This window comes from Fundulus heteroclitus, unplaced genomic scaffold (assembly GCF_011125445.2).
Source record: "Fundulus heteroclitus isolate FHET01 unplaced genomic scaffold, MU-UCD_Fhet_4.1 scaffold_73, whole genome shotgun sequence".
Taxonomy (NCBI): domain Eukaryota; kingdom Metazoa; phylum Chordata; class Actinopteri; order Cyprinodontiformes; family Fundulidae; genus Fundulus; species Fundulus heteroclitus.
Window position 1 is genome coordinate 604010 of NW_023397175.1, and position 26165 is coordinate 630174.

At 40.9% G+C, this 26165-nt stretch overlaps 1 protein-coding gene across 1 annotated transcript in view; it reads right to left on the bottom strand.

Moving 5' to 3' along the window:
- Nucleotides 1-26165, bottom strand: part of nlgn4xa (neuroligin 4 X-linked a) — a 159568-nt gene that overhangs the window by 47951 nt on the left and 85452 nt on the right. The window contains exon 3 of the mRNA XM_036134058.1: nucleotides 25918-26070. Within this exon, the coding sequence (XP_035989951.1) occupies nucleotides 25918-26070 (153 nt within the window). The remainder of the gene's footprint in view (nucleotides 1-25917; nucleotides 26071-26165) is intronic.

Below are 26165 nucleotides of genomic sequence, written 5' to 3' on the forward strand. Positions count from 1 at the left end.
TGGGTGGAAGTGTCATGCTATGGCGACGATGAAGCTTTGAACATCTCCCAGTGCTCTTGTTCAAGCCCTCGTCTGAACATGAAGAAGGATGGACCACCTGCAGACCTACCAGGGTGGTAGAATAAAGGAGATTCCTGTGTTAGGAGATTCCTGTGTTAGAATGGTCTAGTTAAAGTCCAGAGAGAACCCCCGATGGAGGATCTTTGGCAGGAAATAAAAAAATGTTTTGTCTTTCCAAATGTACTCCATCCAATCTGATATTGATCTTTATGCAAATGTAAATATATGCAGATATTCACAGCTAAAAGACCTGGAGCTGGAACTAGAATGCAAGGTGGCTCTAAGTAGGACTCAGGGGGAGCTTGATAGAACTGCACTATATTACTTCATATTGCAAAAAATACAAACACTATGGCTCATTTTCCTGCTGCTTCACAATTACAGTTGCTCTGAAATGTCTAAAATGTTGGGTATGTGTGCTACAAAAACATATACTACAATATTAAATATTAACAAGTCAAGATGCGGACGATGACAGACTCCTACTACAGTGAATGCTGGAAATACATTGGTTTGGTTTCGTGTATGTGTGTGCACACTTATGCAATCAGGTTGTCACAGTTTTTTTTTCACCTTCAAACAGATTTAGGGATTTTAGAGCAGCATTGAGCAGAGCGAGAATGTTTCCAGTTGAAGCTCTCACCTGGACCAAAAACTGTAGGTTCCAGAAAGTGATTTATGCACCCCAGGGAGACATTAGAGGTATATCGATTCTGCAGGATGACTCCAACTGCTGCAGCAATGAAGCCACCAGAATAAAAATGAAGGTAAACCAAGAGGTTGTTACTGCTGCTGCCATCATCTGTCGATAGGGAACTGGTCAGAGAGGCTGAAAACGGCACAACCTTGGATCCTGGAGATTTAACAAATCCCTAACCGAACCAAAATGGTTAAAATCATCCAATTACATCTATTTAAATCAAACAAAACAGGTAAATTTTCAACTTTAGCCACTGCATCAACTGTTTATAGAGTCCTGCTCCGTGAATGTGCCAGATTGGACCGGCAGAGGTATCCATCTCCTCTCAGGAAATCTGCGCTCTCATCAAGCCTCTCAAATCCCCGCAGTACATCTGTTGCATTGTGCAGCAACCAGTCGGTGTGGAGCAGCTCTCTGGCCAGGACTGTATAATTTTCCTCTGCTCACAATGACTTTGTTGCAAACCAGCATCGCTTACTTCGCCTCCTAGCTGTTTCAGACGACAGAGTCAGGAGAAAACGCACAACCTCAACATGAATATCAATATTGAATCACAATAGCAGTGGGCAGGGAGCTGTGACAATGCTGACCTTTAACAGCCAGGTTTGGATGGAAACGAGCACGCCCGATACATATATTACACTTGCCTATAAGGTAAGGCGCTGGCAGCACTGTGCTCTTTGTTTATCCCCCAGTATGAACAATCTTTTGTTTTGCAAAAGGTTAACAATCCCGAAAGCATTTGCATCATTTCACTTTTTCTGAAGTTTTGCTATGTCAAAGCTTTAATACCTGACAATGACAAAGTGAAAAAACTTGTTTGACATACCTGCAAATTTATTAAAAATTCTAACAGCAACATCTATGGAGGACCAATCCTGCCATAGTTAAAAATACATACAGAAATAAATGAAGGACTTAATAATATAAAATTACTTGAAAAAGTAGCTAATAATATGAATTTGTGTGCCATTAAATGTGACAAAATAATAAAAAGATATTTCTTTAACAGTTGATCAATTATTCATCTAAAAAGTATGTATTTTAACTTCCACTTTTATTTTTACTTCTTGCTTTTACGCTGACTTATTTTTAACTCACGTATTTTCTTTTATACATTTTTCTTGAAGTCTTTGTTTTATGTTTGTGTATTTATTGAAAGTGGGGGATTTTTGTTCCGTATTTCCACTGCAACCTTTTATTTTATTGTTTAATATTTATTCATACCAACATACCAAGAAAGATACTTTTATTTTTGTTTCATACTGATTTACACCACAACATTTTTAAAGCATGTTTTTACTCCACCATAAATATTTATATTTATTTTATTTTAACATCCTTCTATTTCTGAAACAATGATTTATTTCTGCCTCTAACTTTTCTGTTTTTTTACCCAAAGGATTTCCGCCTACCCTTTTTTTTTCCTTCCCCTCTAAAAAAATTACCTTTTCTGCTGCTGTGGTTCTTTAAAAGTAGGTTTTTAGATCGTTTGAGGTGAAAACATTACACTTTTAAGCTTACCTAATTGGCCCATTTACAGAGTTAGTCCATCCATCCGTCAGTTTTCTTCCGCTTATCCGGGGTCGGGTCGCGGGGGTAGCAGCTTCAGTAGGGAGGCCCAGACGTCCCTCTGGGCAAGCTCCTCCGGGGGAATCCCAAGGCGTTCCCAGGCCAGTCGGAGACATAGTCCCTCCAGCGTGTCCTGGGTCTTCCCCTGGGCCTCCTCCCGGTGGGACGTGCCCGGAACACCTAACCAGGGAGGCGTCCAGGAGGCATCCTAACCAAATGCCCGAGCCACCTCAATTGGCTCGTCTCAACGTGGAGGAGCAGCGGCTCTACTCTGAGTCCTCCCCGGATGCTCCTCACCCTATCTCTAAGGGAGAGCCCAGACACACTACGGAGAAAACTCATTTCATTCAGCCGCTTGTATCCGGGATCTCGTTCTTTCGGTCACGGCCCAAAGTTTGTGACAATAGATGAGGGTAGGAACGTAGATCGACCGGTAAATCGAGAGCTTCGCCTTTTGGCTCAGCTCTCTCTTCACCACAACAGATCGGTACAGCTCCCGCTTCACAGCAGAAGCTGCACCAATCTGCCTGTCGATCTCCCGCTCCATCTTCCCCTCATTCGTGAACAAGACCCAAAGATACTCAAACTCCTCCACTAGGGGCAGCACATCCTCCCCAACCTGGAGAAGGCACTCTACCCTTTCCCGGTTCAAGACCATGGTCTCGGATTTGGAGGCACTGATCTTCATCCCGGCTGTTTTGCACTCGGCTGCGAACCTCTCCAGTAAGAGCTGTAGATCATGCCCTGATGAAGCCAACAAAACCACGTCATCCGCGAATAGCAGAGACGCAATCCTAAGGCCACCAAAATGGATCCCCTCAACACCTTGGCTGCGCCTAGAAATTCTGTCCATAAAAGTTATGAACAGAATCGGTGACAAAGGGCAACCTTGGCGGAGTCCAACTCTCACCGAAAAACAAATCCAACTTACGGCCGGCAATGTGGATCAGACTCTGACACCGGTCGTACAGAGACCTGACAGCCATTATTAAAGGGCCTGGTACTCCATACTCCCGGAATACCCCCCACAGGACCCCTCGGGGGACACACGGTCGAATGCCTTCTCCAGATCCACAAAGCACATGTAGACTGGTTGGGCAAACCCTCATCCCCCTCCAGAATCCTGCTGAGGGTGTAGAGTTGGTCCAGTGTTCCACGGCCAGGACGAAAACCACACTGCTCTTCCTGAATCCGACATTTGACTATCCGACGGACCCTCCTTTCCAGAACCCCCGAATAGACCTTACCAGGGAGGCCTACGAGTGTGAATCCTCTATAGTTGGAACACACCCTCCGATCCCCCTTTTTAAGTAGGGGGACCACCACCCCAGTCTGCCAATCCAGGGGAACTGCCCCCGATGTTCACGCAATTTTGCAGAGCCGCGTTAATCAACACAGCCCCACAACATCCAGAGCCTTAAGGTACTCAGGGCGAATCTCATCCACCCCCGGAGCCTTGCCACCGAGGACCTTTTTAACAACCTCGGCAACCTCAGCACCAGAGATGGGAGAACCCGACCCAGAGTCCTCAGGCTCTGCTTCAGCAATGGAAGACGTGTTGGTGGGATTAAGGAGGTCTTCAAAGTATTCCGCCCACCGACGCACAACATCCCGAGTCGAGGTCAGCAGCACACCACCCCTACTATAAGGAGTAGTATACAGAGTTAGTGCGTAATTAAAAAAGAAACGTTTTTGAGCGGACCAGAGTGACAATACAATAGTAACATTATATAAAAAACATTTTTTTTTACATAAATGATTTAACTTTGGAACAGAGTCAAGATGTAACATGTTCAACAAATTATTAACAGTTACTAACATATGATTTAAAACAAAGAATTAACTTTTATTAACTTTAGAGCACCAAAGGCACGCCCAATGATGTTTCTCGTCTTGGTGTGGTGCTTGTTGTAGCGTGCCTCCACTTGGCCTGTATCAAATATAAAATTAACTTGTAATGTAGGTAATATACTGATATGTCTTATTCTTCTATCCAATTAATATAATCTATGTATCAATTGTGTGTCCTTGTTGGCTTTATTTAAGGACAAGAAGGTAAGAGATGTTACTGCCAACTGGCTGGCGATAGGGCGTCAGGAGGGTGATCGGGTACCGGAGGCATGGGAACCCACCATCGCAGAGTAGAAAAAAAATACTTTCAACCGCTGAGAACATTGTGATCTTGTGCGTGCAATGCTATGTTCATGTCCAGCATGGAAAATCTCCCAATCTCCCACTCCTTCAGTGTCACAGTGCTGCATTTAGGCACCGAAACATGGTACCGTTTGATTTTACCTGAATCGGTCCACGGTAGTGTCGACAGAATTCGGTTGGTACCTATAAAAGTACAGAATTCAATCTAGACATCCCTAGACAATACGCATTCATTCTCCTTCTTCTAATGCTCTCACCTCTGTCTCTAAAGCAAATCAACAAGAATGTGCCCATTAACTAATATATTGCTTCTGAAACATTGCAAATATAACTGAAAAAAACCTCTTATCTTGAATAAAACATCTCCTTATAAAGCCGAAATGTAAACATCACTGATATGTCTATGATCTACAAATATATACAGTATGGAAACATACACTTACCGGCCACTTTATTAGGTACACCTGTCCAACTGCTCGTTAACACTTAATTTCTAAGCAGCCAATCACATGGCGGCAACTCAGTGCATTTAGGCATGTAGACGTGGTCAAGAGAATCTCCTGCAGTTCAAACCGAGCATCAGTATGGGGAAGAAAGGTGATTTGAGTGACTTTGAACATGGCATGATTGTTGGTGCCAGAAGGGTTGGTCTGAGTATTTCAGAAACTGCTAATCTACTGGGATTTTCACGCACAACCATCTCTAGGGTTTACAGAGAATGGTCCGAAAAAGAGAAAACATCCAGTGAGCAGCAGTTCTGTGGGCGGAAATGCCTTGTTGATGCCAGAGGTCAGAGGAGAATGGCCAGACTGGTTCGAGCTGATAGAAGGGCAACAGTGACTCAAATAACCACCCGTTACAACCAAGGTGGGCAGAAGAGCATCTCTGAACGCACAGTACGTCGAACTTTGAGGCAGATGGGATACAGCAGCAGAAGACCACATCGGGTGCCACTCCTTTCAGCTAAGAACAGGAAACTGAGGCTACAATTTCCACAAGCTCATCGAAATTGGACAATAGAAGATTGGAAAAACGTTGTCTGGTCTGATGAGTCTCGATTTCTGCTACGACAGTCGGATGGTAGGGTCAGAATTTGGCGTCTACAACATGAAAGCATGGATCCATCCTGCCTTGTATCAACGGTTCAGGCTGGTGGTGGTGGTGTCATGGTGTGGGTAATATTTTCTTGGCACTGTTTGGGCCCCTTGGTACCAATTGAGCATCGTTGCAACGCCACAGCCTACCTGAGTATTGTTGCTGACCATGTCCATCCCTTTATGACCACAATGTACCCAACTTCTGATGGCTACTTTCAGCAGGATAATGTGCCATGTCATAAAGCTGGAATCATCTCAGACTGGTTTCTTGAACATGACAATGAGTTCGCTGTACTCAAATGGCCTCCACAGTCACCAGATCTCAATCCAATAGAGCATATTTGGGATGTGGTGGAACGGGAGATTCGCATCATGTATGTGCAGCCGACAAATCTGCGGCAACTGTGTGATGCCATCATGTCAATATGGACCAAACTCCCTGAGGAATGCTTCCAGCACCTTGTTGAATCTATGCCACGAAGAATTGAGGCAGTTCTGAAGGCAAAAGGGGGTCCAACCCGTTACTAGCATGGGGTACCTAATAAAGTGGCCGGTGAGTGTAGATTTATATCTCAAACAAACTCCATAAAAAAGGATTTTATAAAAATTACTGTAAGCCTGTTTTTCACAGGATTATCCAAATAATCAGGACGACAGCTTCGACTAATGAAAAATGAAGCAGGCACTTCCTTTACACCAACTCAGATACTGGAACATGTTCCTTTACTAAAGTACTCTCATTGACTTCATGTTTAATAAAGAAAATCTGTCTAGGGTGACAAGATCATTTAGGACTTAAAGGAAAGCAAATTAAGTTTGTATGTTAGAAATCATGATTGTAGGATCTCCAATCCTCAAAATGAAGGGGTTTATCAAAACAGCCCTAATGATCAGTCTGTTTGGCTAATTTAACCTGTGCTGCTGGTGCACAAAACACACTGTATGAAGCAGGTTAACTGCAGGCTCCCGATTATCAAATGTTTACTTATTTTTACTGCTCCTGAATAAATGGCTTTGGTCATTACTGAAATATGTCAGTTGTGTCTGTATCTGTAGAGCGGCGTAGATACTTCTGAAATGTGACAGCATGCTTAGTTGTTCACATTAATGAATTGTGCCAAAAGGTTTTGATTAAGTCCATTCAACCTTTTTCTATACTCACATCATCTGAGAGACGGCAAGGAGGGGTGTGGTACTACTCATTGACTACTGTGATAGTACACACACGTCGGATAGCTAAGCTATCACAGGACTAAGGTATAGATTGATACCAGGAACACAAGTTCCTGGTATCAATCTACACCTTAGATTGATACCAGGAGGAATAGAGATGGTATGGCTTTTGGCTGTGCACATATGAGACATTTCTTATCTGACTGTGAATTAGAACTTACTTTACTTTTATTAATTCAGGCCCGAGTGCTAAAGGAAAAAGAAGAAAAAGGAAGGCAACTTTTTTTCCACATAAACACAGTTTTTTCATTGTTGATTTTTCGCAATGAAATGTTTCAGATCATCAAGCAAATTTCAATGTTAGACAAAAATAATCTGAGCAGATATATAAAAAACAATGTTTTCAAAAGAGGATTTCGTTTACTGGGGAAGGTAAAATAAAAATATCCAAACCAACTTAGACCCCTGTAAAAAAAGAATTACCCCCACCCCCGTAAATGTAATATCTTGTTGTTCCACATTTAGTAGCAAGAGCAACAATCAGGCATTTGAGAAAACTGGTAATGGGTGATTTCCATCAATGTGGACGAGTTTTGACCCACTCTGCTTTTGAGGATTGTTTCAGTTCAGCCCCATCACAGCACGAATGGCCCGTTGAACAGCATCTCAATTAGATTTAAGTCTAGACTTTGACTAGGCCACACAGAAACCTTCATGATTTTTCCCCTTAAGAGGTGGACTTACTGTCAGGTTTTTGATTGTTATCCTGCTGAATAACCCATGCTTTCACTGAACGTCCTGAACCAATAGATGATTACCTTCAGGACTTTTTGCAAGATCGCAGAACGTGTGGCTCCATCAATTAAGGTGTGGTCATTTTCCCGAAGCAGTCAAGCAGCCAAAGACAATCACACTGCCACCACCATATTTGATTGAAAGTATTGTGTTGGATAATGTAACAGGATCCACATTTGTTTCAACACTCCACAGAATGTTTTCTGTGGAGTGTTGTGATTTTTTTCTAGTAAATGTTTTCTCCAATTGTGGATCATGGTTAACAGGAGTACTTAAGCCTTGGAAATGGCTCAATAATCCTTTTTAATCTGTGACTTTTGAATTTGGTTCTCATTTAGTTTTGCATGTTGTGTTGCTTTTTAAGATTTTTTTTCTTTTGGCTTGCTTCATGTTGTCAGGCAGGTTCTATTGAAGAGATATCTGGATTCTATAGTTATTCCGGGGGATCTAAACTATCCGCTAAGTACTGCTAGGTATGTGTATGTATGTGTGGTGACTTTAAGTATTTTTTGCCATTTGTCAGACTGTGGAACAGCGTTCTCCCTCCAAACTATATCCAACACTAAACAATATGGGGTGCAGATCCTTAGCTAGTTCTATAAAAGAAAAAAAAAGTTAAAACTGTCTAAAGAACCATTTCTGTGTTACTCCACTATAAATGCCTTGCCAGTTTCTCATTGGTGGGAATGCTTTTGACACCATAGAGTCTAACTATACCACAGTTATGAACATATTGGAGCCTTTTGGTTAGTTTACTGTAATATGGGCTATTTAGATTTTTTTTTCTAATTATAGCCCATATTTCAGTAAAGCTATTGAGAGTAGCTTAAGGGATGTCCAAAACATTTCACCCAAATCAACTAGTTTAAAAGGTAATTGCACCAAATTCTAAGGAAACCGATGAAAACTAATACATTTGAAGAAAGCAATAAATACAAATAAACATAAAACATGTCCCTCTTTATTTTGGTATGGAGGAAATTCTGTCACAGCTCTCAGTAAAGGCAGCAAGCCAAAATCCACTGAGCTTCCCAGCAGTTAACAATGTGTTGTTGCACAAAGTTACAATTAACATTTCACATTCATCATGCGGACTGGAACAATACTGAATCATAATTATACTACTTGGCTATTAGATATTAAGCTAATTAGCTTTTCACCTTTTCAGATTAAAAGTGTGACAAAGTGATGCAAGCACTGCAGTATGTTTCTTTATCATTTGACTATAAAACTTTAATATTTAATCCTGTTTATTCCTATTCTTTCTATATTTTGTTGAATCTTCTGACCCAGTCGACCTTGTGTTCGACTCCTCCCTCGCTGCAAGGACAGTCTTCCCTGTGGAGGGGCGTGCATGGCAGCATTTGGAGAGCAAGACAGAGAAATGTTCTGTGACTTTGGCCATCTCATGGCAATGGTCAGCAGCAGAAAGCCACTCCAGCTGTGAGTCAGACCATGAGGCGATGTCTTCTGACGTGACACCGAAAGGCAAAGGGCTGCAGCTGCAGCTTACATTGTGCCGCCAGAAAGATTGAGGAGGAGGGAAAAAAAGGCTCTGTGGAACACACATTTCGTCTTGGCCACGACGAGGGCAAAGGGAGGAGGGTGCGCAGAATCATCTGTCGCTTTGGCAAAAACAGCCATATGCATGACAAATGTTGCTCTGTGTGTGTTTTAGTCAATGTGTCCTGCTGCGTTCGTGCTAATCAGCAGCGCCTTTTCTTTCTCTTTAACTCTGCCTTTCTACTCTGCCTTTTTGGGAGAGACATTCACTAATTCGGGCTTTTAAATTTCAGGCATACAAATCCAATACTTTTTATGGGCACAAATAAAGAACGCATTTGTTGCTCATCTTTGAGTCTCGTGCCGTTGCGTCAGGCCAAAAAGATCTGCTGACATTATTAAAGGCTTAATTATAAGACAGAGTACGCCATTATCCAAAATGTAATGCCAGTTGATGCCTCCCTCTAGTTTGGGGTTTAGATGTTGAAGCACTAGAAATAATGAGTGGTAAAAAGTGTTCGGTGTACTGAGTAGGTCTTTTTTTTCTGTGTTTTCTGTAGTACTAGTGGCTCGTTTTTTTTTTTCAAAGTAGGCTGACAGGAAAGGGGTTTGAGAGAGGGGGGAAGACATGCGATAAAGGATCTCAGGGTGGAATCAAACCCGGGTCAGCCGTGTCAGGGACTAAGGCCTCCATAAATGGGTGATGCACATCACCCCTGCACCATCGGAGAACACCCCGAATGGGTCTTTTATTTACACTCCTTTTTAAAATTGTTAGACCATGGAAAGTACCCGCAATTTTAATTCAATGAAATTCAGTTTTATTTATATAGCGCCAGTTTACAACACATGTCATCTCAAGGCACTTTACAAAGTCAAAATTCAATCAACGCATACAGACTGGTCAAAAAGTTTTCTATCTAAGGAAACCCAGCAGATTGCATCAAGTCTTGACAAGCAGCATGTACTCCTCCTGAAAGAGCATAGAGCAACAGGGATAGTCATCTGCATCGTCAATGGCTTTGCAGCAATCCCTCATACCGAGCATGCATGAAGTGACAGTGGAGAGGAAAACTCCCCTTTAACAGGAAGGAAAAACCTCCAGCAGAACCAGGCTCAGTGTGAAGGGTCATCTGCCACTACCAACTGGGGTTAGAGAAGACAGAGCTGAGAAACAAAAAGCACAGAACCACATATTCATCCATGAATCCTTTCTAAGTTATAGGGTAGTAGCAGATGATCTGCATCCCCTGGATAATGTCACAGCTAACAGAACGCCAGACCAGGTTTGCCTACTATGAAGAGAAGAAAGTTAAAAGTTGAAATAACAACAAACAATGTAAATGGGAGAGCAATAGAACTCAGCAGACTGAGAGTAATAGACCATGGTGTCCTCCAGCAGCCTAAGCCTATTAGCAGCATTACTATAGAGATAGCTTCAGGGTAACCTAAACCACTAACTTTAAGCTTTATCAAAAAGGAACATTTTAAACATAGTCTTAAAAGTAGACAGAGGTTCTGCCTCACGGACCAAAACTGGGAGTTTGTTCCACAGGAGAGGAGACTGAAAAAAATAAAAAATAAATCTGCCTCCAAGGTCAGTTGATGGCAGCTGCTGCTGCTTCGTCCTGAAAACCGCCTGCTGTCAGAGCAAAGAGAGAAGAGAGGAGATGCACTCTGTTTCAACATTGCACATGTATCTTGCCCTGAAAAGAAAAGTTTTTTCTTTTTTATAAGATCCTTTTGCAGTTAATATTTGTCTTGTCTTTGGAGTATTTTGGGGTTTTTGTTTTTCGTGATTTTTTGTGTAATGAGTAATGTGTATGACTGATTTTAGAGCACTTGCCTCCACCCCACCTATAAATAGCCTGGGCTCTAAGGCACATGGCTCTCAGGCTTTCAGGCTGCTCTGTGGCCTTAGTCTTAGTTCTTTTTTGTTTGTTTGGCCCGGCTACACTGTTTTTGTCTTTTCCTTTAATGGGTTTGGGTTTTTCTGGGTTGTTTTTAGTCTGGGGTCGGCCGTAGCTTTGACGGCCCTGTACAGGGTAGGCCCGCAGTCGCCCTGATTTGAAACTCTGACTGTTACTGTCCCTGACAAAGAAAATTTAGGCAAACCCAAAGGCAAAAATTAAATTGTTAAGTTGAGGTCCTAAATATTCCTAAGGTTTGTGGCCTTTAAATTTTGAGTTTTGCCAACTTTTTGTCATGAATCAGAGACAGAAGACCCCATATTCAGCCAGACAAGCAGAGGTTGGAATTAAAGGCGATTTATTAACAGAAGATATCTGGGAGCCGCTTAAAAAAATCATGACTCTGATCGCTGTTTCTGCTGCTCGCAGCAGAAATAAGATGTGAAAGCTGAACCAGCTCCGCAGAAGGCGGGTCTAGACTGAGCTCTGGATGGACAGAACTGTGAACGGATCATCTGCAGCCCAGATGGGCTTCTTTATTTTTATGTTATTTTTTATTTATTTGGCACAAAGATTTACTCGCCATGTGGCAGCTAGCCCTCTGAAATTCACTCGCGAAATGGGAAATTTACTCGCATTTGGCGAGTGTTAATTTCGGACCCTGCGTACAGCGTTCTAATTCTGCCAGCCTATTAGCAGCTTCCCTTAAGAGGTCGGACACTGAACGTCTGCCTGCTGAGTTTGACATTACTAAACAATCCTTTAGTGCGGGGGAAAGCCATGTAGATTCGACCGATGCAAAAAATGCTAACCAACCAACGGGAAGAAGTTGAGCCCTTAAGACACAGCCCCTCCTCATTTGCATAATGAGGCAGAAATGCACACAGAAATGTAAAAAGGACAGGCAGAAATAAATAGCATCACAGAAATCTATAGGGTAAAAAATACAAAGGAAGAATAAAACAGGCAACAATATTATAACATGCACATAAATAAATACTTAAAAAAATGAGTATTTAATAAATAAAGTTAACGATTATAACGGACAATAAATAAATAAGGTAATTATTACAAAGGCGGATCAATAAAGAAGCTAATTAAAAGAGATATATACATTTTTGTCTCACTGTATAATTTAATTTCTACCTACGTTTATTCGTTTATTGTATTTTTGGTGGCAATTAATTGTATGCTTATTTATTTATTGAGCATTTATTTATTTCTGTATTTATTTTTAAATATGGAAGACTTGGTCCTCCATAGGAGGCAGCATGTGGTGCTGGAAAACAGACTGTATGTTTCTTGATGTTTTCACAAACAGATGCTCTACTAGTGTAATAAAGACATAGATGGCGTGTGCTTTCAGTTTACAAAGGGAGTAGGAACTGTGTTTGCCCAGCTTTACATGGAGCCTGGAAGACTTTTTCCATTCAACTAGGTATAAACAGATGGAAAACCCACGTTATGTCAGTTTCAGAAATGACTGAAGTTGTGTGATAAATAAATACATAAAATAAGGAATGTGTAAAGTGAATAAGCCAGTAGACCAAACCAATATTGCTATGCCCTGCAGCCTCTCTCCCTTCTACCATATCAAAACTCTTTACACAGCGCTGCTACTTCAGTGCAACATAACCCGGGGGCAACCATGCAAGACCCAACTGTCTCTCCCTTAATATTGCCAGTCACAACAGCTTAGCTGCTTTTGTTTTTACCCTGTGACTCTGTCTGTCTGCGTTTATGTGTTGTCTGAAAATGGTTCCCTAGACTACCTCAGATGCAGGTTTAGCTTTAAAAACATCCCTGGCTGATGTTAACTTGTCTACTTTCATAACACATTTGGTAAACATGAGAATGCCAAGGAAACTTGACTTCACTGTAGCTGTGATCAGATTGGAGGCCAGTGTTTAACAATACACTCAGTCATGGAGGAGTCGAGCTCCAAGGTCAGCCCTCAGAAGGGTTGGTTTGATTTGGACCTGAGGCTCTACATATGCAGGCCAGCAAAAAAACGTGTCAATAATGAGATTTTTCACCTATAGTCCGTGGGCCCGAATCTGTAGGACGTCTCCTTAAGAAGTTTCGTATGAACTGTCAGGGGGCAACTTTCTTCCACCGGGATAAGTTGTTACACATAGCAGTGATCTCAAAACACCAATGTTCCCACGTTTTCACTTGCACATTAATAAGTTATAGGCGATAAAAAATCTAAACTATAGTGCTCCGGTCCAAGAGGTCACGTGATTCGTTTTTTGCTGCTCAGCCAATCAGATCGCTGTATTGTCAGCTGAGCGCGTTCAACCGTTCATCATGGCTGCGCCTGTAAAGAGTGGTAAACATTTGTTTCTAAACGAAGAAAGCCCAATAATAGCATTTTCTGGCGCCAGTTGGCAAAGATCTTGGTGGCAAGGAAAAAATAAATTGCCCAGACCATCCATCCATCCATCCATCCATCCATCCATCCATCCATCCATCCATCAATTCATTTTCTAACACGCTTATCCCTGCTGGATTCGTGAGGGGTGCCGGTGTCTATCTCCAGCTGTCAATGGGCGAGAGGCGGGTTACAACATGTACAGGTCGGCAGTCCACCACAGGGCAGAAATAGCCCAGACTTTTGCCCAATTTACTGTAATATCACAGAGACCTGCTGCGCTAAGATACCACAGCCAAACGACTTATCCCCGGCAGAATTTGTATCCCCTGCGTTGGGAGTGCATTCAGCTGGAAGAATAAATCCAGTCAACTCCGCCTCATTTCCAACCTATTAGGCGTGGAAATGAAGATGTTGTACTTTTCTTAACGAAATATAGCAATGGTGTCGTTACATTTTCGTTCAGTTAGTGTGAAAAAACTGAAAATGTAACACTTGTTAGTGCTATAATAAGGAATTGCTATGTCGGTTAAAACTCGATTGATCACTCAATAAAACACGTTCTGGGAAAGAAAACGGCTCTGTGGTCATTTCCAGATGTGTCACGAAAATATTAGCTTTATGTTATTAGATTGTCGCATTGTCTGTCTGCTGAAACCAAAATCCACCTTCCTGAGTCCATCACAGCTCTTTACTTGTTCGTCTTTTTTCTTTTTCTTTTTTGGTAGCTAGACCCGCATGAATAGATCATATAAAGTGGATTTAACGTGTGATCAAATGAACACTGAATAAAGGTACAGCCAAAATTATCAGATTTAATAAGATTTTAATTCAACCAAGAACCATATAGAGATATTAACCATATTAAGAAAACGAGATGTCGCTTTTTAAAATAGAACAATGTATTAGGAGTTTAAAAAAATCTATTTAATTTTATTAGAATGTGATGTTTAAATAAATATTTAGACTTCACAAAGATGGAGGTTAAAAGTTTTATTGATTTCAAACACTCTCCGATGCAGGGGATACAAATTCTGCCGTGGATAAATCGTTTGGCACAACGCCTGTCGCCTGTGGTATCTTAGCGCAGCAGGTCTCGGTGATATTACAGTAAATTGGGCAAAAGTCTGGACTATTTCTGCCCTGTGGTGGACTGCCGACCTGTCCATGTTGTACCCCGCCTCTCGCCCATTGACAGCTGGAGATAGACACCGGCACCCCTCACGAACCCAGCAGGGATAAAGCGTGTCAGAAAATGAATGATGGATGGATTGGGGTATTTCTTTCTCCTTGCCATAAAGATCTTTTTCAACTGGCGCCACAAAATGCTATTATTTGACTTTTTTCGTCTGGAAACAAATGTTTACAACACCTTACGGGCGCAGCCAAGATGACGTGGTTGAACGCGCTCAGCTGACAATACAGCGATCTGATTGGCTGAACAGCAAAAAACGAATCACGTGACCTTATGGACCTGAGCGCAACAGTTTAGATTTTTTATCGCCTATAACTTACTAATATGCAAGTGAAAACGTGGGAACATTGGTGTTTTGAGATCACTGCTATGTGTAGCAACTTATCCCGGTGGAAGAAAGGTGCCCCCTGACAGTTCATACAAAAAGTCATCGTACAGATTCTGGCCCACGGCCTACTACAATAATTGATGCATCAGGATATTCTCTGACAGACCAACAAAGAGCCGTCACAACTGAGAAGTGGAAAGGAAACAAAGGTTTTCAATATTTTTTTTAACAAATAAAAATAGGAAAAAGAGTCACCTAATCATTAACCAGGGCCCAGCTATGTCTTTTTTGATCTGAGTACAACATCCGCTGTTCTAATCTGGCCTTAGAGGTTTGTTGGAGAACTTTTGAGAACAAACAGCACGAACCAAGAAGACCAAGAACCCAGCAGACACTTCACAGCAAACGTTATTGAGAACTTTAAAGCAGGGTTAGGTTCTAAAACAATTTTCCAAACTATGAACATCTCCCAGAGCTCTGTTCACACCATCATCTGAACAGGGAGAGTGGATGGACCAACTGCAGACCTACCAGGACACAGACGTCCACCTAAACTAAAAAGGTAAGGACAGCTTTAATCAGAGAAGCAACCAAGATGACCATGGTGGCTCTGGAGGAGCTGCAGAGATCCACAGCTTGGGTTTAAGAACCTGTGAAGAAGCATTACTAATTATTTTAATCAATATACAGCAAGAAGAAAGCCATTGTTAAAACAAAGAGCTTCAAACAGTCCTATCTTCAGACCATGCAGGGAAAAGACGAGGAAGAAGCTGACCTGCTCACGCGAGGGACCAAATGTAACCTTCTGGCCAATTTCCATGCAAAAAAACTTGGCAGCCATGAAGGTTCTACAAAGTATTGGTTCACCAAGCTTTTGGAATGTCCTCCAGCTGCATCATAAGCCTCCTTGTTTGTGTTTGATGCAGCAGCACAGTTGTATCTTTGACTCAGCCAGATGTACTGTATGGGATCTAAACGGAAAAGGGTGGCAGTGATATAGCAACTTAGCTGTCCGGCTGCTTGTGTGAGGTCAAAGTGGAGATGGCTGCAGAGTGTCCGCTGATCTCTCACAGACCTCCGTCTTCGTGCCGGCGCTGACGAAGTTGCACTGCAGACTTTGCTGCCTCTTAACATGAGATGCCTGCTCCGGCCCGGCGTCATGCTGTTCACACATTTAGCGTGCCAGGCCTCATTGAAGGCTAGTACTACCACAGCAGCAGCTGGAGATGTCTATTTGAATCATCTGAATCACATCAACACCCCCATATCTCTACTGTGTGGGCAAACCGCTGTGTTTGCTGATGTTCACGAGAACTTTCTTACACTGAGGAGCCACCTGGCTCATTTTGTTCATGCTGGATGAACCAAATTGGTTGACACCTGACCACAGAGATGAAACTTTTAGACACATTAGGTTTCCAGTTACAGTGTCACATAAAAGAAGAACCTGTACTTGATAGTATGTTTAACCGCAGCCAAGCTTAAAAAGCTTTTTTTTTTTTTTTTTTTTTACAAAAAAAAAAACAACAACTCCGGCAGTGCAAAACATGAAACATGCCAGGTACTTCCCAGCAGAGTAACTTCATTTTAGAACAGTAAAAATGCGTCGCCCCGTGCAAGAGGTATGGACTCCAGTTCTGTGATTTAGAATCTTTCATGAGGATTTTTCCGGTCTTTCATGAGGATTTCATGAAAGACTGGACTTGACTAGGACTTTGCCGTCAGTGATTTCTGACTTCACTTGTTTTTTTTGTTTTATTTTCTTATGTTTATACAATGCTGTTCACTTTAACATACAAAACCCCGTCATAAAACAGAAAATAAAAATCATATACACATACAAAAACGAACAAACAGAAAAACACGCAAACATAAACAGACAACAAAATTATAATGACAAAAGAAAATACAAGAATCTATTCACTTTACAGCTAACGACAACAATGTAGCAGTGATTTGGTTGTGATGAGGTACTCATCCTGAATGTTTCTATGTTCTATGTATTTGTAAAAATGGCTGCCATGCCTTGACAAATTTAGCAGTTGAACATCTCATCTTTTCTAAATGCAAAAACCTCATGTGTAGGAGGGGCCTCCTGTTTCCCCCTCAAAAGTATAAGACATCTTGCAATGAGTGTAGCAAAAGCTATTGTATTTGAATTATGTTTAGAATGTAAAACATGTGGAGGTATGACTCCATAAAATTGCAGTTAGAGCGAAAGGGCCAAATTTGACATTGTATGTTTCTGAAAGTGTATTGAATATAGAATTCTAATAGGTATTAAGTTTCGAGCATGCCCAGAAAGTGCAGTTTCTGCCCTGCGTCGGTTACACCGGGGATCAGTCCCTGGATAAAACTTAGACAGCTTTTCTTTTGTAAAATGTAACTGGTGCAGGACCTTGAATTGAAGGAGCCCATGTCTGGCATATATAGAAGAGGAGTGCACCCTGCGAACAACAGCTTGCCGGAGCTCATCTGTTGATGTAACTGCAAGATCTTGCTCCCAATGTGACTTAACAATGGAAAAGGAGGGAGATTGTAGATCTAATAGTATAGTGTAGTATAGTATAGATCTCTTTAATTACCCCCCTCTTATGAATATGTATGCCTATGATTTTAGCCAGAGTTGTTTCCTCAGGTAGTTCAGGAAATAAGGGATATCTATTCTTCATTTATAGGTACATACTTCTAAAGGGAGAGCAAAGGTCAACAAAGCAGGTAGACTAGTCTTGCCACGATTAGATGACTCAATCTGAAGCCACGACCTCACTTGTACCTAAACCTTTTGACTTGAAAAGATATTTTACGCCATACAGAAAGTGTGTAACATGGAAATAGAGCTGGGCACTTAACAGCTGAACCGTGCCAGTTGTCAGTCCAGCCTGCTGCGTACATGCAGCCATATGCCAATATCGCCTCCTCACGTTACTACAACAAGCACACTACATCTACTCTGCTGTTTACCTAGTTTTCTTCAGAATCCCGTGATAAGTGCAAAGACTCTGCCGGTGGTAGAGAGGTCCCCTTTATCAGGAAAGTTGAAAAAATACACATAAGCTACAGCCGAGCAACATTATACCTGTAATATGGAATAGCTCTGCACCATAATATTCCGGCACCTTAGGTTAGATTTAAAATCCAGACAGAAGCGAGTTTCTCAGACCGGCTTTATAATCGCCAGCTTTGAGACAGTAGCCATGTGTCCATTGTTTTTTATGCCCATTTTGAACTATTGCATTAGAAAAGGTTAATGGTAACAAAAAAATTCAAAATAACTTCCTCAGTTTCAGGAAGAAAAAAAAAGTTTTTTACGCTTACTTGTGGTGGTTTCTGGCTTTTCTGAAAAAAGCAAAATAAGGATCTGGAAACAGATTTGCCAAATAACTTCTGACCTATTGAACATTTACTTCACATGACTCATCAGCTGTTTCCACTGTCGGCGTCTTCCCGGATATTTTCGTAATGCGCAGAGAAATACATTTCTTTCTCTATGTCTCCGGACAGCATGTTACATCGCCAATACTAGTTGACACGCAGAACAATTAAAACTTCCCCAGTGGCAACACATTCCCGAAAACACCTCTCCATATTTCTCAGATGTGTTGTCCATGCTAGGTTACAACGTAGCATTCCCCCACCTCCCCTTCATGCCAAGAAGGTGAACGTCACCCACAGAAAATAGGTAGGTGAGACCCCAGCCCTCAGAAGTACCGGGCCTGACTCTCATCTCAGCCACTTACTACTCGGCTGCAAACTGTTCCAAGCTTCAAGACACAGAAGGAACCATACGGTATCATTAGCAAAGCCCACTCTCCTTTTTTTACAAAACTATGCCGTGAGATCCTTGCCATAAACACAACAAACATGATTTACAACAACGGGCAGTCGGGGCTGATTTGTTTTAGGACAGTAGAAGTCCGATTTGATGTTGGACCTTTTCACTAACACCGTCATCTACTCTGAATATTTTGCTGAATGACTCAGTAAACCTTCACGCCACACTGATGGAAGAATAGAGTGAGCAGAGCAATGGGGTTTCATAACTAAAGTTAGGTCAAAGGAGTTGTGATGGATTTGGGTTATTACCGAATCTTACGCAAGGAAAAAAAAATATATATATATAGTTGAGTTTAGGTGTGTTAAATCCACCATTTTGGCAAACACAATTAAGATGCTCAAAAATGATTTGGCACAACACGACATTCGTATGTGCTCAGAAGACTATAAATTCAAAGATTGTCGACCTTCATTATTCACAGTAGAACAATATCTCCTGACAGAGCCAAGTGAAGAATCAAAACCCTCATGTGTGTAGTTGATTCCTCTACATTTTGTCTGTCTTTGTTCAATTCCCTCTCTTCTGTTTTGATCTAAGATTATCATCTGCATTTCCTCTCTTTCCTTCATCCTCATGTCTTTTTTTTCCCCCTCTCTGCATTGCACACTTTTCCAGAACACCTTTCCCCCCTGGCACTCATGCAACTAAATATAGTGACTGGTGCAGACAGCTCCACCGTATAACAAATGGTAAGCAGAGCAGCGGTTCTGCAGAGGCATGTGCATACGGATGAGCTGCAGTTTGACTGCAAGACACAATGAAGTGCACGCGTGCATTGAATAAGCCAGAGGCCAGATACATCGTTCCGAGATGGAAACAATGATTATGAACATTAAATTCATGTGTACTGCCATGTAGTTGCAGAAAAAAAAGGCTCCAACACTGCAAAGGACCTGTTGGTTTGGCACTGAGTGCAAAGATACTTTTGGCCTGAGTGTCTCCTTAGATGGACAAAAAAAGAATGTTTCTTTTAACTTGAAATGAAACATTTCTATCCTTACTGAAAGAACACGGTGGTTTACTTACTATGAAAATGAACACAAGAGTGTGTTCCTCCTCCACTCACAGCATTTCTATCGAGTGGAACCAGAGAAGACCGACTCCCACAGAGATAGACTGTAACCGTACCAACACACAAGAGGAGTAGCGAGGGTGAAGCGGGAGATTTTCCATGCACACATTGTGTGGGCGTCTCCCACAGCATTAGCTACTCTTGTTTATGTGAGCTAGCCGTGGCAGCACAGAGTGTAAAAAGGAGGAAGATAGAGTGGGATACATTGCTGAAGAGAACAGAAAGGATTTGCAATAATGCTTTTCATCATAGTGTGTCAGCAGCATCTTTAACCTGGTCCTTGGCTTTTCCTCTGCCGTTGATTTACAGATTTTACACCAAAGGCCATTACGTCCTGGGTGAAAACCACCTGTTCCCTTCCTGAACAGAATGATGGACATTCCCATGCTGTTTATACTTGTTATAGCAGTTTGAACAGATAAAAATTGAAACTGAGGTATCTGAAAATTGGACCCAAGGATGAACCAGACTTGTGGAGGGCCGCAATATTCCTCCTGATGTAGATTCCACCGATGCAATAAAATGCTAACCAACCAATGGGAAGAAGTTGAGCCCTTAAGACACAGCCCTCCTCATTATGAGGCAGAAATGCATACAGAAATGTAAAAAGGAAAGGCAGAAATGTAAAAACGACAGGCAGAAATAAATAGCATCACAGAAATATATAGGGTAAAAAAATACAAAGGAAGAATAAAACAGACAAAAATATTATAACATGCACATAAATAAATACTTAAAAAAATAAGTAATTAATAAATAAAGTTGAAGATTATAACGGACAATAAATATATAAGGTAATTATTACAAAGGCGAATAAATAAAGAAGCTAATTAAAAGAGATATATACATTTATGTCTCACTGTATAATTTAATTTCTACCTACATTTATTAATTTGGTGGCAATTAATTGTATGCTTATTTATTTATTGAGCATTTATTTATTTCTGTATTTGTTTTTAAATATGGAAGACTTGGTCCTCCATAGGAGAAAACTTTATAAAGTGGGTAAAACTTCTTTATAAAAAACCCATAGCATCTGTCTTGACAGACGGTCTCTTATCTTCACCCTTTGGATTGGGTAGGGGGACGGCGCAGGAAAGCTCTTTCTCCGCTACTTTTCTCCTTGGCTATAGAGCCACTTGCCATTGCAATTAGACAAACCAATGATATTAAAGGTATATTGATAGAAAAAAAATATTATTATAATATTATAAAATATTATTATACACTGATGATATATTTTTAACTTTGACAGACCCTGTGAAATCTATTCCGTCTTTGATTGACTGTGTCAACAAATTTGGTAAGATATCTGGGTGTAAGGTAAATTAAGGAAAGTCAGAAATAATGCCTTTAAATACCTGTGACCAGGGAGAACCAACTTTCATCAAGCCATTTCAATGCGCTCCTACAGGATTAAAATATCTAGGAATACGCATTACACCTAGAACTAGCCAGCTGTACTCGGAAAACATCAATCCTATGATTATTCATATTAAGGATAAGCTGGTAAGATGGAAGAAGCTCCCCATATATTTTTTGGGGAGAATTAACCTTATTAAGATGGCAATTCTCCCTTATCCAGTGTCTATGCTGTTTTTGTTTATTGACTCTAAAGATTTAGCTAGAATCCAAAATGCAACATCAGAATTTATTTGGGCAGGCAGGAAACCTGAAATAAAAATTGAGGTCTTACAACTTCCCAGAGGTTTGGGTAGATGGGGCCTGCCCAAGGTTGAGAACTATGTACTGTCTTTACATGCAAGAATTATTTCACTGTGGGCTACCCAAAAATACGCTAATCCATGTTTTGAGATTGAGGAAAGTGTTTTTAAAACCTTGTCACCCTATAAATATGTGAAATAAACAAAACCGAGAACTCCCACTCATAGTCAAAGATAATTTTCTAATTACTAACACTATTAAGGCATGGGGCATTCTGAAAAAAAATTTTGGTCAGAATAAAAATTTTGATCTTTGATCTCCGGCAACATTGGTAGACAACCCGGATTTGACAGTAGAGGGCGCTGGTCCTGATCTTAGGTCTTGGCAAGATGCTGGCATTACCAGGATACATGATCTTTGGAATAATGGAAAATTCAAGACATTTGAGGACTTAAGAACACAATATGACATTGTCTCCAGGGACTTTTATAAATACCATCAGCTAAGGCATTACGTTAAAGCAGGGGTCACCAACGCGGTGCCCGCGGGCACCAGGTCGCCCGTAAGGACCAGATGAGTCGCCCGCTGGCCTGTTCTTAAAAATAGCTCAAATAGCAGCGCTTACCAGTGAGCTGCTTGGTCATAAGGAGAAGAGCTACCCCAAAAAATGTCAGAAAAAAGAAACAAAGCATATAATTTTCACGACGAATTGGAGGTAGAGGTTTTTTTTTACCAATGTGAAAGGATCCTACGTGTGTTTCATTTGCGGGGCAACTGTGGCAATAGCAAAGCGGCACAATGTGGAGAGACATTTCACTACGTGTCACACAAGCTACCATGCTAACTACCCACCGGGCAGCGCACTGCGCGCAGAAAAAGTCGGCGAGTTAAAGGCAGCTTTGTGCAAACAGCAGTCTTTTTTCACTTGACCGGTTAAAAACTCCCAAAAAGCAACCGAAGCCTCGTTTAGAGCTACGCAATTCTTGATGAAGAAAAAAAAAGGCATTTACAGATGGGGAGGTTGTCAAAGAAGCAATGATAATTGCTAAAACTGCGCTTGAAGACGAGAAGTATGCAACCGGTGTCCTCTCCAGTCTCTCCGATGTTCAACTCGGGGCGACTACAATGGTAAGAAGAGTGTCGGAGATATCTGGGAACTTGATCGACCAGCTGGACCGTGATCTGGCGAGGTGCCGGAGGTTCAGCATCCAGTGTGACGAGTCGGTGGACAGCAGCAGTACGGCGCAGCTGATGGTATTTATCTGGATGGTGTTTGATGATTTCTCCACAAAAGAAGAACTTCTGACACTACTGCCCCTGAAGACAACTACGAGGGAAGTTGACATTTATAACGCAGTGAAGGAGTTTTTGGTGAAACAAAAAGGTGCCGCTGGAAAAGCTGGTATCAGTGACTATGGATGGGGCTCCTGCTATGATCGGCCGACACACAGGATTCGTTGCTCACTGTAAAGCTGACCCAGAGTTCCCAAACTTTCTGCAGTACCACTGCATCATACACCAGCAGGCCTTATGTGCAAAAGTGATCTGCTTTGAGCACGTAATGACTCCCGTCGTGAAGATCATAAACAGCATCCGCTCCAGAGCTAAACAGCACAGAGCATTCAAGGTACTTTTGGAGGAGCTGTCAGCTGAATATGGTGACCTTCTCCTGCACACAGAAATCTGATGGCTCAGCAGGGGAAGAATTTTGCAACGTTTTTTGTCACTTTTGGGTGAAATCAAAGAGTTCATGCAGTCCAGAGGTGAGGACACCGCGCTGCTGGAGGACACTGAGTGGATACTTGACCTTGCATTTTTAACGGACATTACAGGAAAACTGAACAGTTTGAACTGTGAGCTGCAAGGCAAAGGTAAAACTGTGGTCGATATGATACGTGCTTTAAATGCATTTAAAGCTAAGATGAACCTTTACTCTGTGCATTTACAAAGAAAAAAAGTGCTGCACTTTCCCTCTGTGCAGATGGTGCTAAAAGACAATGCTTCTGCATCTGAGGCTTTTGACAAAGTTTCAGAAAAGTACTCTCAGGTCATAAAGAGAGTCATAAAGAGAGTTTGAGAACAGGTTTTGTGACCTGAATCAGCTTGAGCCATGTGTGTTGTTCATTTCTAATCCTTTTTATGAACGTGGACATATCATGCATTGCTGAGCAGTTAAGTGCAACATTCAGCCTGGATGCTGAACAGGTGGAGATTGAAATTGTAACACTGCAAAATGACCTCCACCTCAAAGCCCACCAGGCTGCACCAAACTTTTGGTGCCTTGTTGACACAGAAAAATACAGCGGTTTATGCACAGCAGCTATGAAGGTTGCAAGCCTGTTTGGTTCAACTTATCTCTGTGAATCAGCCTTTTCTGTCATGCACTTCATCATGAACAAACACAGAACACGCCTCACTGATGCACATTTGGAGGACTCACTCAGAGTTGCAGTGTCAGGTTACACACCAGAGTACAACACACTAGTTAACAGCATGCAATGCCAGGCTTCCCACTAACTGACAAAGAAACATAAAAGATTTGGTGTCCATTTCTAAGAGTTACATGATTTATTTAGAAATTTGAGAGTTGACTTTTGTATTTTACGTGAGTTATTATTTGTACAAACATGGTGCAAAGTAATTCATGATTCGTTAAAAAATGTTAGTGGCAAGCTAGTTAAATTGGGATATTGTGATTTCACAGGTCTTACAAGTGATCATTTGAAAATGTACACAAAGAGAAAATATAAAAATAAAGTGTTGCATATTGATATTTATCTGTTTCTATATATATTTATTGTGAGAAATCATTAAGATGATCAGTGTTTCCATAAAGATAAATATAATTAATTATTAATAATAACATAGAGTTAAAGGTAAATTGAGTAACTTGGCTATTTCTGGCAATTTATTTAAGTCTTTATCAAACTGGTAGCCCTTCGCATTAATCAGTACCCAAGAAGTAGCTCTTGGTTTCAGAAAGGTTGGTGACCCCTGCGTTAAAGCAAAAATGAACTCACTTGAGTTCCTAGAGGATTATTATTTACTTGAAAAATCTATTCTTGATTGTCATAAACGTGGGAGATTTGTGTCAAGATTCTATGCGGAATTACAAGCCCTAAGGAAAGATAATATGGAGAATTTAAGAACAACCTTGAATATAACTCTGAAAAGCACAACTGATTCAGAAGCATAGTAAGACATTCGGACTCTGCCCTCTAGAATCTCAGCATGTAACCATTACAAAGAAATGCAATATAATACTTTACATAATGTATACATACCTCCATATATATCTATATACATATCTATATATAGATATAGATATAGATATATATAGCAAATAATCACCAGGAAATTGTCTCAAATGTAAAGTAATCACAGGGACTAGAATTCACTGTTTATGGGAGTGTAAAATTATAGAGGCATTCCGGCAAGCAGTATTTCGAGAAATTAGCTCCACTATAGAACCAACACTTGTCCCTAACCCAGTCCTGTGCCTCCTTGGGTTCATACCCAGTCATCTGGATACTCACAAAGAGACTGTGCAATTCCTAATGATGTTGGCCAGAAAATCAATAATGCTTAAATGGGTTAGCTTTGATGACCCTTCAATCCAGCTATGGAAAAACTTACTTTCTGAAGTTATTGTATTAGAAAGATTAAGATACTGTCTGAATGGGAAATTCTATGCTTTTAAAAAAAAGGTGGAAATATGCACTCTCGATTACTTCAAAATTTCTAAATTAAAAGACCAGTAATGTGAACCCGACTGATGTATATGTTCAAGTTTATGTATAAACTTTATATATAAACTTTTCTCAAATGTTTACTGTAATTTATGTACATGCCATCGGTTTAGTTTTTTTGTATCAGTGCTGTATAAGTTTTGTCCTATTGTTGTTTCTTTTCTTTTTCTTCCTTGTTCTTTCTTTCTATAAATGTTAAAAAAATCTAATAAACATAATATAAAAATAGTGGATGACAGTGTTAGGAGAGGTGCTAGCTCAGACTGATCCCTAATCTATCACTCCATAGTGAAGAGACCAGGTCCATATTATAACCAACATATCCACTGTTTCGTAAACCATAAATACTCTATTGGTTTTGCACAGGCTTTGGCAATGATGAATTAGATTAATAAAAGGATATTATTATTGAATTTAGGTTTTATTTTGAAACTGAAAATGTTAATTGAAATTAATAAATTGTAGGAAGAACAAGTCAAAGCTTCAATCTGTAGTTTTTGGCTTAATGATTGGGTTTAGGACAGCCCCTACTGGATAGGAGGAGGGAGGAAAACTGAGCGAGTCATGAGTAATGAGTAAACCTAACTGAGCTGCTTCAGTAATTCTACAAGCTTGTGAAACATCTCATTAATCATGACTTTTTGCAGTTTGATAAAAATGAAAACCTGAAGGGTTCTGATTCACAAGCCATTATTAAAATGGTCAGAATCGAGGCAGTGAAAGTCAGCTCACCCAAAACTCCAAGCCGGTAGTTAATTGTGATGACAATGACGTTCCCATAGCTCGCCAGGATGCTGCCATCGATCATGTTGCCGGTCCCCTCCACATAGGAGCCTCCGTGGATGTAAACCATCACTGGCTTTAATCCATTCTCATCGTGAATATCTGAGGAGAAGAAAATACAGAGAGAAAAATTAAATAAAACAACTTGCTACACTTAGTTGATGTGGGGTAATAACAGTAATGGTAAAAAGAAAGTA